This window comes from Aotus nancymaae, unplaced genomic scaffold (genome assembly GCF_030222135.1).
Source record: "Aotus nancymaae isolate 86718 unplaced genomic scaffold, 86718_ANA_hifiasm-v0.15.2.pri h1tg000072l, whole genome shotgun sequence".
Taxonomy (NCBI): domain Eukaryota; kingdom Metazoa; phylum Chordata; class Mammalia; order Primates; family Aotidae; genus Aotus; species Aotus nancymaae.
This window is the reverse complement of record NW_026988487.1, coordinates 2,203,014-2,215,514: the sequence shown is the minus strand read 5'-3', so window position 1 is coordinate 2,215,514 and position 12,501 is coordinate 2,203,014. Positions and strand designations below refer to the sequence as shown.

The 12,501-nt window shown below is 46.7% G+C and overlaps 1 protein-coding gene and 1 long non-coding RNA gene across 3 annotated transcripts in view; one reads left to right on the top strand and one right to left on the bottom strand.

Annotated features, from left to right (window-relative positions):
* Positions 1 to 12,501, top strand: part of LOC110568221 (uncharacterized) — a 29,801-nt gene that overhangs the window by 5,430 nt on the left and 11,870 nt on the right. The window contains exon 2 of the long non-coding RNA XR_002478520.2: positions 8,207 to 8,633. This is a non-coding gene — a long non-coding RNA (uncharacterized LOC110568221). The remainder of the gene's footprint in view (positions 1 to 8,206; positions 8,634 to 12,501) is intronic.
* Positions 4,877 to 8,150, bottom strand: ATP5MC1 (ATP synthase membrane subunit c locus 1). 2 transcript variants are annotated; one of them, XM_012451826.3, is made up of 5 exons: positions 8,044 to 8,150; positions 7,432 to 7,479; positions 6,434 to 6,511; positions 5,408 to 5,586; positions 4,877 to 5,093 (listed from the first exon to the last, which is right to left on the bottom strand). In XM_012451826.3, the coding sequence occupies exons 2-5, from the start codon at positions 7,468 to 7,470 to the stop codon at positions 4,979 to 4,981; spliced, it is 411 nt and encodes a 136-aa protein (XP_012307249.1). In that variant the 5' UTR covers positions 7,471 to 7,479; positions 8,044 to 8,150; the 3' UTR covers positions 4,877 to 4,978. The 2 variants fall into 2 exon arrangements, with proteins under 2 accessions (XP_012307249.1, XP_012307250.1); XM_012451827.2 differs by having other exon boundaries at positions 7,974 to 8,097.

Sequence of the window (12,501 nt, the reverse complement as noted above, 5' to 3'; positions counted from 1 at the left end):
ACCTTACACTAAAGAGAAAAATCAGAACTTGGACTGGATGTTTTGAAGCTTCTTCTTATAACATCTATTTTTCTTTTTTGAGATGGTGTCTCACACTGTCACCCAGGCCAGAGTACAGTGGTGCGATCTTGGCTCACTGCAAACTTTGCATCCCAGATTCAAATGATTATCCTGCTTCAACCTCCCGAGTAGCTGGGATTACAGGTGCCCGCCATCATGCCTGGCTAATTTTTTATATTTTTAGTAGAGACAGAGTTTTGCCATTTTGGCCAGGCTGGTCTTGAACTCCTAACCTTGTGATTCACCCACCTCAGCCTCCCAAAGTGCTGGGATTACAGGTGTGAGCCACTGCGCCAGGCCATAACATAACATCTGTTTTTAATAATTTAATAATACCTGTATTATGTGTTATCCTGTTTATACCCTCTTTTTGCCACCATTGCTGAACTGTTAAGGTGATGGTTGCTAATTGTTGTCTGCTCACTATTCCTCTGAGAATGTAATGAATACAATGGGCCCTCTCCCAAGAACAATGCATTGCTGTATCCACTCAAAATATTTTACACTAAACAAAACGGTCTCATCTATGGACCAGTCCATAGACCCTAGATAAATAACCTTAATGATAAAGTTCTGGGACTAACTAGCCTGGTAGGGCGTAAGGAAACATTCTCCCCTGACCCTCCAGGGCTACAAGGACCCACCAATCACATTCCCAATCCTGCTGATTTGAGTTTATAAATCCAGTCATTCCAAGGCTGTTTGAAGCCCTTCATGAAGGGAAATTCTGTTTAAATATTTATTATTATTTTTTTAAAAAACAGAGGCCAGGTGCAGTGGCTCACTCCTGTAATCCCAGCACTTTGGGAAGCCAAGGCGGGGGGATCACAGGGTCAGGAGTTCGAGACCAGCCTGGCCAACATGGTGAAACCCTGTCTCTACTAAACATACAAAAATTAGCTGGGGGTGGTGGTGGACACCTGTAGTCCTAGCTACTCGGGAAGCTGAGGCAGGAGAATCGCTTGAACCCGGGAGGTAGGGGTTGCAGTGAGCTGAGATTGTTCTGCTGCACTCCAGCCTGGGCGACAGAGTGAGATTCTGTCTCAAAAAATAATAATAAAAAAAAAACAGGCCAGGCGCAGTGGCTCACGCCTGTAATCCCAGCACTTTGGGAGGCCGGAGTGGGCAGATCATGAGGTCAGGAGATCGAGACCATCCTGGCCATGGTGAAACCCCGTCTCTACTAAAATACAAAAAATCAGCTGGGTGTGGTGGCACGTGCCTGTAGTCCCAGCTACTCAGGAGGCTGAGGCAGGGGAATCACTTGAATCCGGGAGATGGAGGTTGCAGTGAGCCAAGATTGTGCCACTGCACTCCAGCCTGGCAAAAGAGCAAGACTCCATCTCAAAAAAAAAAAAAAAAAAATCAAAAACAAAAAAAACCAGAACATTATTGTGTGACTAATGGTTGAAATTTTTCTTTTAATTTTTTAAAATATTATTTATTTATTTATTTATTTATTTTGAGACGGAGTTTCGCTCTTGTTACCCAGGCTGGAGTGCAATGGCGCGATCTCGGCTCACTGCAACCTCCGCCTCCTGGGTTCAGGCAATTCTCCTGCCTCAGCCTCCTGAGTAGCTGGGATTACAGGCATGCGCCACCACGCCCAGCTAATTTTTTGTATCTTTAGTAGAGACGGGGTTTCACCATGTTGACCAGGATGGTCTCGATCTCTTGACCTCGTGATCCACCCGCCTCGGCCTCCCAAAGTGCTGGGATTACAGGCGTGAGCCACCGCACCCGGCCCCTATTTATTTATTTTTAAAAAGAGATGGGGTTTCTCCATGTTGGCCAGGCTGGTCTTGAACTCCTGACCTCAGGTGATCTGCCCACCTCGGCCTCCCAAAGGCGTGAGCCACCGCACCGGGCTAATGGTTGAAATTCTTAAGATGACCTGGGTGCTGCAACAGATACCCTTTGGGTTTAGGTTCATGGAATCCATGCCTGAATCTGCTGTATGCAACTTTTAGGTGCTTTATTCCACCAGTCCCAGTGGCATTTCATCTTTGAACCTTGGCACTCCAGTTATACTTCCTCCTGCGCTTGGCAGGGTAGCCACATTTGCCACAGGTTGACTTCTGAAGGTGGTAGGCCTTAGAGCCACAGTGGCAGTGCAATGTGCGTATCTCATTTCAATGCTTGCCAAACAATGACATTCCCTTTGTCATCTTGCCTCTGTAGCAAGAGACCAAAGAGCGGGAAATTCTTACCAGCCTCTTGGCAAAAACTAGATTCCTGGAATTTCACAGGAAAGACAGGGCAAACACCTTCCCTGGGGGCTGCTTCTTGATTACTATTGGAGGGCAGTGACCTGGTAGGAAGCCAGCATGGCATCCCCAGGGAGTGTGCCGTTCTGTTTGTGTAACAGCATGACCAGTTAATCCATTGCTCCCTTGGCGATACATCAGTCACCAGTTCAACCTCAGTTCCATTTCCTCTTTGGCCGTGAGATTCCTTGGCTCTGCTTTTCAGGTTCTGTCACTGCCTTGCTGTGGGCAACCTTGAGGGAGTTACTTAAGGTGAGAAGGCTGAGGACAAGCAGCAGATTGCATAGACCAGTAGCTCTCAACTGGGCATGATTTTGCCCTGCAGCCAGGGGGATTTGTCAATATTCTGACATTTGGCAATTTGCTGTCACGACTTGGGTGTGGATGTCAGTTGCTACTGGCATTGAACAGGTTGAGTTTAGGGATGATAAACATTCACTACACAAGGAAGCCCCTCTACAACAGTGAATTATCTGGCCCCAAATATGCCAAGGTTAAATCATCCTGGGGTAGAAAGGCCATGATTGTATAAATGTCAGACAGACTGGGATTGGAATCACTGACGTCCTGTGTGACCTTGGGCAAGTCACCGCACTTGTGCAAACCTGAGATGAGTCAGCATAAAGCTAAGAACACAGGTTCTGGAGTTTGAATCCCAGCTTTACTAACCAGCTGTTTTAACTTTAGGCAGAATAATGCCTCACCTCTCTGAGCCTCTTCATTTGCTTACTTACCTGTAAACTGACTTATTCTGTAGGGATGTTGGAAGTTAATCATGGGAAGTGCTTAGCACTGTGTGTGACACACAGGTGCTCAAATGTTAGCCCACGTTCTTAGAGCTCACACCAGCCTCCTTTTTCCTCTTGGAACTTCTATAGCACAGAGCTTATGTACACACATATACAATGATGTAGGGCATGGTGTGCTTATTTCTACTCTGTTGGTGCCCCAAACTCCTTCAGAGCAAGGATGTTAGAATTAGATTTCTTTGCTTCCCCTAAGGTCCCTAGGAAGATGGTTAAATACCTATATGCATATGCATATATACCTATATGTCTTTAAATTGCATGTAAATAGAATCCAAATTTTCTGTATGTTTTAACCCTCCTTGCTAGTTGCCTTTCATTAAGAAACACCAATCAGATATGTTCTTGGTTTCACTATTTCGCATTTTGCAGTTGAGGTATAAGGTTTTCACAGAACAGATCCCACTTTTAAGTTAGTACTCCTTTTGAAGCCATCCAATTTGAGACAGACCACGTTCCCAGCATCCCTGCATGAGTTCTCTGTCCATGGCTTGCTCCTGCAAGGGCTTAGAGAAGCAGCAACTGTTGATATGTCAACTTAACTATGTTTTACATGGGTTATCAGTCCCACTTTAGCCAAGAGGGGCAAGACTGGTGGGCACAGACTTTGAGAACCCAAGGACGATGCTGCACAAAGCTCTCTAAGGAATTCATTAGTTGGTACATGCCCCCAAATACTCTTATCCCTAGCGAAACTAAGATTATTACTTCTCCAAGAACCAGGATTGTGTACTTTATCTGCTTTATTTAAGGACATTTAGATACTCTTGAGAAAAGCTAGTTGATAGTGAAAATGAAACCCATATAACTGGGGCTAAACACAGGCAAATAGGAACCTACCTCTACCTTTAACCCTTTAACCTGCTGTACAAGTTCTTTGTGACTGTTTCCCTTTCTGTGCCACCTGAATTGTTGTGTGACCAGAATGAAATTAGATGGGACAAAAAAGAAAAAACAGATGGGACAACACTGCAGTTAAGGTTTAAGCTGGCCTGGGGGGAAAAATCCCCAGTCTGCCACTTACCAGCTCTGTGATACCGGGTAAGTTATTTTGCGTCCCCAAACCCTGGGTCTGTCATTTGCAAAACAGGCTTAAGTTGTGCTTATAACTCAGGGTGGTTGAGATAACAATGTAAAATCCTTGGTGCAAGTTAAGCCCTTCAAAAGTGTAACCTATTAATACACAGTTGTCCTTTGGTATCTGTGGCAGATTGGCTCCAGGACCCCAGTGGATACCAAAATCCACAGATGCTCAGGTTCCTTATATAAAACGGTGTAGTATTTGCATATAACCTATGCACATCCTCCGATCTACTTTAAGTCATCTCTAAATTACTTATAATACCTAATACAAGGTAAATGCTATATAAATAATTGTTAAACTGTATTGTTTAGGGAATAATGAAAAGAAAAAAAAGGCTATACCTGTCCAGTACACACACAACCATTCACTTTTTTTTCCTGAATATTTTGTCTACTGTTGGTTGAATCCACAAATATGGAATCCACGGATACAGAGGGTCAACTGTACTAAATTTGAAGCGAAAAAAACAAAAATCTCATTACTCAGACAAACCCACATCATCCTGGGAGAACATGAGAACACTCCATATTCTTACAATCATGGGAGTGCTACTTCCCAGCCCTGAGGAGTCCCAATCACCAGTGGCTGACCAAATTCCCTCTCCTCACCCTTCTACAAAGGCCCTCCTAAAGGTCAAAGGACAGAGGCACAGACATGGGTTTAGAGAAACATTATGTTTAATGGTAAAGCTTAGCACACCCCAGCACCAGGAATGGTATGGAGTCGCTGCAGCAGGGACAGGCAGGTGACCCCACAGAGCCTCACATGGCGAAGAGGATGAGGAAGGCGACCATCAAACAGAAGAGCCCCATGGCCTCAGACAGGGCAAAGCCCAGAATGGCATACGAGAAGAGCTGCTGCTTGAGAGACGGGTTCCTGCCAAGGACAGAGATCATTGCCAGTTCAGGGAGAGGAAGGGTGAGGGTAGGGGAGGACACAGGAGGATGAGGTGAATGGGAGTGCTACAGCTGAGAGGGCCTACCCTGCACATATCCTGGGGATTTGGATGGACAAGCAGAGGGGACCAAGCTTGTAAGTTTAAGTGAGCCAGGCTGGACACATTTTCTCTGGAGAAACTATGATGTAGATGAAGTCAACCTTAAGGCTCCTGAAGGGAGCTCCTCCAGCTGAGGCTTCCCCAAACAGGGTGGAATTTACAGTGGGAGATGCTCTTGGCCACCCAAACTTACCTGGCATAGCCAATGATCAAGCTGCCAAACACCGTTCCAATGCCAGCCCCTGAACCAGCCACACCAACTGTGGCTGCCCCAGCACCAATAAACTTGGCTGCTGTGTCAATGTCCCGGGAGACAACACTGGTCTGGAACTCCCGTCGGGCCACCTGGAGTGGGGAGCTGCTGTAGGAAGGCTAGAAAGAGAAGCAAGGCAGAAGAGATAGCATAAAGATAGCATGGCATAAGGAAAGGTGGCTGACTCCACCTCCCTCACCCCACCCACCTGAGCTCTGAAACTGTTGGCAAACTGCCTGGTAAATGCAGAATACTCTGCAGAGTATGCTGGGAATTAGTCTTAGGGTCTGTTGTCAGACAGGACTAGGAAAATTTCATGAGTTAGGCAGACTTCACTTTTATAAGTTTCTCACCTATAAGGCTTACCTTGGGGGACTTAGAACTATTAAAGCACACAGATTCTCCAACTCTCCTCCCACGTTGGTCTAAAGGCAACTTAACCTGAAGGACCCCTGTCTGGGGACATTCCTTGATTTAAAAAAAATTAATAAATTGGCTGGGCGTGGTGGCTCACGCCTGTAATCCAAGCACTTTGGAGGCCAAGGCGGGCGGATCACCTGAGGTCGGGAGTTCAAGACCAGCCTGACCAACATGGTGAAACCCCGTCTTAAAAAAAAAAAAATGAATTAATTAATTAATGGGTTTTTTGAGTCAGGGTCTTGTTCTGTCACCCAGCCTGGAGTGCAGTGGTACAGTCACAGCTCACTGTAGTCTCAACCTCTGGGATTAAGCAATCCTTTCATCTCAGCCCCTGAGTAGCTGGGACTACAGGCACATGCCACCACGCTCGGTTAATTTTTTAAATTTTTTTGTAGATATGGGGTCTCACTGTGTTGCCTAGGCTGGTCTAGAACTCCTGGGCTCAAGTGATTCTCTTTCCCCAGGCTCTCAAAGAGCTGTGATTATAGGTGTAAGCCACCACACTGGGCCTTGGGAACATTCCTAAGAGGACCATTCCTTCTTTACCTGTTTAGATGAATTCTCTGGGCTGTTCAAGAAGCAGGCAGACATAGGCCTGATTAGACCCCTGGTACAACAGCGGATCTGTAAAATCAGAAAGCCACATCCTACCAAATCGGTCAAGGAAAAAAAATCCTAATTGCTGAGCTGTCAAGAAAAAAACTACAGATTTCATAAACAGAGTAAGTTCAATGTATGTCAAAGTCAATTTATTCCTGTTTCTATTGGATAGGCCTGCCCCAGAGACACCTCTCTTGACAGCCTGATGTAGTCAGCAGTGGCACAACCTTCACCATTCAAAACCATACCAAAGTTCACTTTCTTTGGGCACAGCCTTAATCAGTTTCCCAGAATGGAACAAGAACCCACAGTAATAACAAAGCAGATACAGAAAGGGTTTATAACCAGATCACCAAGTAATCAGATGTGGGAAATTTTATTCTGCTAAAATACACTCACTCCTACACACCCTAAATGGGGTGGGCCACTCAGCCCTGGAGACCAAATGGAATAGCCATCCAAGGAGAGCCGTCTGTAACATGGCTTTTTTGAAATAATTTTTAGTTCGGTGGTTCTCAAACTTGGCTGCACAATAGAATCATCTGAAGAAGTCTAAAAAATACAGATGCCTGGGTTCCACCCCAGTTCCCAAAGTCTGATGCAAATGGTCTAAGGTGCAGCCTAGGAATCAGGATTTTTAAAAGCTCCCTGGATAATTCTAACGTGTAGCCACCGTTGATAACCACTGTTTTAGTGGGCTGTCTCTATGGTCAAGCCAGACTAGGGATAAAGATCAAATCCAGGCTCTCTGACCACATTCCAAAGCCAAGATAGCTTGGTGCACAGGCCCAGATTAACAGGTTACCGTCATCATATTCTACAGCCTCCTCAAACAGCCTATATCATCAGGACGCCAAGCTCCTCTCAGTTCATTCATTGAGCACTGCTGATGGCGCCCACACCTCACACCTGGTACTACAGAGCACGGCGGCGCGGCAGCTTACCAGAGCCGGAGAAATGAGTAATGCCCCGGTGGTCTGCATTTTTTCAGTCTGCAGAGGGGGGGAAAAAAGTAATAATAATCCCATTGACAGCCTGGTTGTTGGCTTACAGTGACGACCTTTGGTCGTCCTCTTCACCCCCGCCCGTCCTCCCTAGACCACGCTCTTCCTTGCACCATGCCCCAGCTGAAGAGGGCATCAGAGGTCAGAGGGAGAGAGCAGCGGGTTTTCAAGGAAAAGTTATGGAGATCGGAAGTCAAGGAAAGAGGCCCAAGCCCCAGGAGGGAAATGTTGCGAAAGGGAATGGTCTCCCGGGAAGACTGGGGGTGGACATTGGGCATGTGTCGCGCAAGGTCCTGACCATCTTACACAGCTGTCCTCGACCTGCTCCAGCCGAGGCAGTTAATCGTTCATTATCGTTGGTAACATTAATTGATAAGGCCATGTATAGATTGCCATCGCCTCTCCCAGCACAGGGGGTAAATACACCTCCACATTGCCCAGCCCACAACCCTGCCGATCGCTGACTCCCGGCCCCAAGTCACCTGCACTCCCACTGCCCTGCAGCCCCTGCTCGGCCCACAGCGCTCGCCCGGCTCAAGGTGACAGACTCACCTCCCAGCTTTAGCCCTAGGTCTCAGCGCTCAGTTCCCCCACCCACGTGTCCTGGGCTTCCTTCATTCTGATTGGCCGTAATATCCCCGCATCCTCATTGGTTTGCGTCATCAATTCCTCCACTCATATTGGCTTTCCGCAGCTTCTTCCTCTCTCTCCACAGGAGCGTCGTGGCAATTCCCGCCTCCATGCGGATAGAGGCGGGGCTTTCCTACGAGATCTGGATTATGATTGGTCGGTCCCTGAAACGCTCGACCATAGAGTTGCCGGGACTCAGAGGTTCCATAACCTCGCGCACAAGATGGCGACCAAGGTGGAAGCTGAAGAAAAGGGCGTGGAAGAGATGACGCGACGTGTGACGCAGCCAGACACATGACTTTGGCCCTGAGCCTTCATTCGGGTGCTCGGGCCACGGGGCGCGTTGCATGTTGGGATTTGTAGTTGTACCAGAGGGTCCTCACCAAGGACATTCCCGCGAGACATTCGAGGCCGCGAGAGCCGTCGCCTTTGCAGTAATTCCCGCTGTGGGGGTTTGCGGAAACTCCGCTTTCGCGATGGAGTATAAAGGCCGAGTGGAAAGTCCCCAGGCGGTGAACGCACTTTTGTGGGCCTCTGCCGATGTTCAGCAGTCATGGACTAGCATCTAGATGGCTTTTTACTTTTAAAAAATTTAAAAAATATATTTAAAGTAGGGGCTTATGGACTTTCTTTTCATTTTTTAAAATATTTTTAAATTTTGGCAGGGCTCGGTGGCTCCTACCTGTAATCCCAACACTTTGGGAGGCCGAGGTGGGCAGATCACGAGGTCAAGAGATCGAAACCATCCTGGCCAACATGGTGAAACCCCGTCTCTACTAAAAAATACAAAAATTAGCTGGGCGTGGTGGCACGCACCTGTAATCCCAGCTACTCGGGAGGCTGAGGCAGGAGAATTGCTTGAACCCGGGAGGCGGAGGTTGCAGTGAGCCGAGATCATGCCACTGCACTCCAACCTGGCGCCTGGCCACAGAGCGAGACTCTGTCTCAAAAAAAAAAAAAGAAAAAAAAAATTTTAATTTTGTATATTTTTTTAAACTAGGGGCGTGCAATGGCACGATCTCGGCTCATCGCAACCTCCGCCTCCTGGGTTCAAGCAATTCTCCTGCCTCAGCCTCCCGAGTAGCTGGGACTACAGGCGCGCACCACCATGCCCAGTTAATTTTTGTATTTTTAGTAGAGACGGGGTTTCACCTTGTTGACCAGGATGGTCTCGATCTCTTGACCTCGTGATCCACCCACCTCGGCCTCCCAAAGTGCTGGGATTATAGGCGTGAGCCACCACGCCTGGCCAGGGCAGATGGCTTTTTAAAAAATTTGTTGGGCCAGGCGCGGTGGCTTGTGCCTGTAATCCCAGCACTTTGGGAAGCCAAGGCGGGCGTATCACGAGGTCAGGAGTTCGAGACCAGCCTGGCCAACATGGTGAAACCCCGTCTCTGCTAAGAATACAAAAATTAGCCGACCATGGTGGCACATGCCTGTAATCCCAGCTACTAGGGAGGCAGAGGCAGGAGAATCACTTGAACCCGGGAGGCGGAGGTTGCAGTGAGCCGAGATCGCGCCACTGCACTCCAGCCTGGGCGACAGCAAGACTCTGCCTCAGGGGAAAAAAAATTGTTTATTTTGTAAAAACAGCACTGAAAGGATGAAATATCCCTATAGAAAAATGAGCAACGGATAGGAACAGGCAATTCACTGATGAAGAAATACGAATTGCAGAAACGAATGTCAGCCTTCCTAATCAAAGAAATAGAAATGTAAACACACCACCTCGTACTGCTCAAAAGAGCAGAGTTCTTTTTATGAATGTGAGCCACACACTCTCCTATATTGCTGATGAGAGGATGAATTAGAAAACCTTCCTTGAAAGCAGTTTGGCAATATTTATTTTTATTCAAAGGCTATGAATGGGCCATCCTCTTTGACCCAGTAATTCTTGAGTAATTGAGAGCCTTTAAGCTCTCCATCCACTTTCACCCAGTAATAACACTTCTAGGAATTTATTTTGAAGAATCAGAAATGCAAAGATTCAGGCTGAGGCGGTGGCTCACACTTTGAGTGGCCAAGGCGGGTGGATCACAAGGTCAGGAGTTTGAGAGCAGTCTGGCCAACATGGCAAAACCCCCATCTCTACCAAAAATACAAAAAATTAGCTGGGCATGATGGCACATGCCTGTAATCCCAGCTACTCTGGAGGCTGAGGCAGGAGAATTGTTTGAACCTGGGAGGTGGAGGTTGCAGTGAGCCCAGATTGTGCCACTGCACTCCAGCCTGGGTGACAGAATGAGACTCCATCTAAAAACAAGAAAAATAAAACAAAACAAAACAAAGAAATGCAAAGATTCTTTTAAAAAGATGTGCATTTGCAGAGTTTGTCAAAATTGGAAACAAGTAAATGTTCCACCAACAGTAAAAGGTGAAACAAGTTATGATCTTTTCACTTGATGAAATAAGCAGAAATAAAACGAAATAAAATCGTGTCCTTGAAGAATATTTTATTATTATTTTTATTATATATATATTTTATATTTTTAAATTTTATTTTATATATTTTTATTTATTTATTTTTCTTGCTTTGTTGCCCAGGCTGGAGTGCAGTGGCGTGATATCGACTCAGCTCAACCTCTGCCTTCCGGGTTCAAGCGATTCTCCTGCCTCAGCCTCCTGAGTACCTGGGACTACAGGTGCCCGCCACCACACCTGGCTAATTTTTGTATTTTTAGTAGAGTCGGGGTTTCACCATATTGACCAGGCTTATCTCGAACTCCTGACCTTGTGATGCACCCACCTTGGCCTTCCAAAGTGTTGGGATTACAGGCGTGAGCCATGGCGCCTGGCTATGATGATGATGATTATTATTATTTTCTTTAGAAAAAAATATTTTTTTCTTTTTTTTTAGAAACAGGGTTTCACCATATTGGTCAGGCTGGTCTCGAACTCTGAACCTCAGGTGATCCACCTGCCTCGGCCTCCCAAAGTGCTGGGATTACAGGCATGAGCTACCGCACCCAGCCAAATTGTTCTTTTTTTTTTTTAAGATGAAGTCTCACTCCATCACCAGGCGCCAGGCTGGAGTGCAGTGGCATGATCTTGGCTCACTGCAACCTCTGCCTCCCAGGTTCAGGCAGTTCTCCTGCCTCTGCCTCCCAAGTAGCTGGGATTACAGGCGTGTGCCACCACGCCCAGCTAATTTTTGTATTTTTAGTAGAGACGGAGTTTCACCATGTTGGTCAGGCTGGTCTCGAACTCCTGACCTTGTGATCCACCTGCCTTGGCCTCCCGAAGTGCTGGGATTACAGGCGTGAGCCACCGTGCCCGGCCCGTGGCTATTATTTTTTGAGATGGAGTCTCACTCTGTTGCCCAGGCTGGAGTGCAGTGGCGCAGTCTTGGCTCACTGCAACCTCACCTCCTAGGTTCAAGCAGTTTTCCTGCTTCAGTCTCCCAAGTAGCTGGGGATTACAGGTGCACACCACTACGCCCAGCTAATTTTTGCATTTTTGGTAGAGATGGGGTTTCACCATGTTAGTCAGTCTGGTCTTGAACTACTGACCTCGAGTGATCCACCTGCCTTTGTCTCCTAAAGTGCTGAGATTACAGTTGTGAGCCACCATTCCTGGCCTTAAAGAATATTTTATATCGAGAAATATTTTAGCCAGGAGCGGTGGCTCAAGCCTGTAATCCCAGCACTTTGGGAGGCCGAGGCGGGTGGATCACGAGGTCAAGAGATTGAGACCATCCTGGTCAACATGGTGAAACCCCGTCTCTATTAAAAATACAAAAAATTAGCTGGGCATAGTGGCGCGTGCCTGTAATCCCAGCTACTCAGGAGACTGAGGCAGGAGAATTGCCTGAACCCAGGAGGCGGAGGTTGCGGTGAGCCGAGATCGTGCCATTGCACTCCAGCCTGGGTAACAAGAGCGAAACTCCGTCTCAAAAAAAAAAAAAGAAGAAATATTTTATAATGCAAAACTATGCATAACATTGTGAAAAAATATACATGGAAAAAGTATTAAAAATTAATAGTTAATTCTGGAGGTTGTAATAAATTGATTTATATTTTTATGAGTATGGGTACTTTATAATAGAAAGATACTAAAACATTATACTAATCTGGGAACTCAGAACTCTGGACTCTTAGGGAAACTTTTTTTTTGAGACGAGGTCTTGCTCTGTCACCAGGCTGGAGTGCAGTGGTGCAATCTTGGCTCACTGCAACCTCTGCCTCCTGGGTTCAAGCCATTTTCCTGCCTTAGCTTCCCGAGTAGCTGGAACTACAGGTGTGTGTCACCACACACACCTAATATTTGTTTGTATTTTTAGTAGAGATGGGGTTTCACCATGTTGGCCAGGATGGTCTTGCTCTCTTGACCTTGTGTTCCTCCTTCCTCAGCCTCCCAAAGTGCTGGGATTACAGTGTGAGC

What these genes read in the sequence shown, in the direction of transcription:
- ATP5MC1 (XM_012451826.3), bottom strand. Translation starts at nt 7,470, where the DNA reads ATGCAGACCACCGGGGCATTACTCATTTCTCCGGCTCTG. An exon ending in CAGAGAATTCATCTAAACAG is followed by an intron (nt 5,587 to 6,433) that starts GTAAAGAAGGAA and finishes TTCTCTTTCTAG; the next exon opens with CCTTCCTACAGCAGCTCCCC. An exon ending in TTGATCATTGGCTATGCCAG is followed by an intron (nt 5,094 to 5,407) that starts GTAAGTTTGGGT and finishes TGTCCTTGGCAG; the next exon opens with GAACCCGTCTCTCAAGCAGC.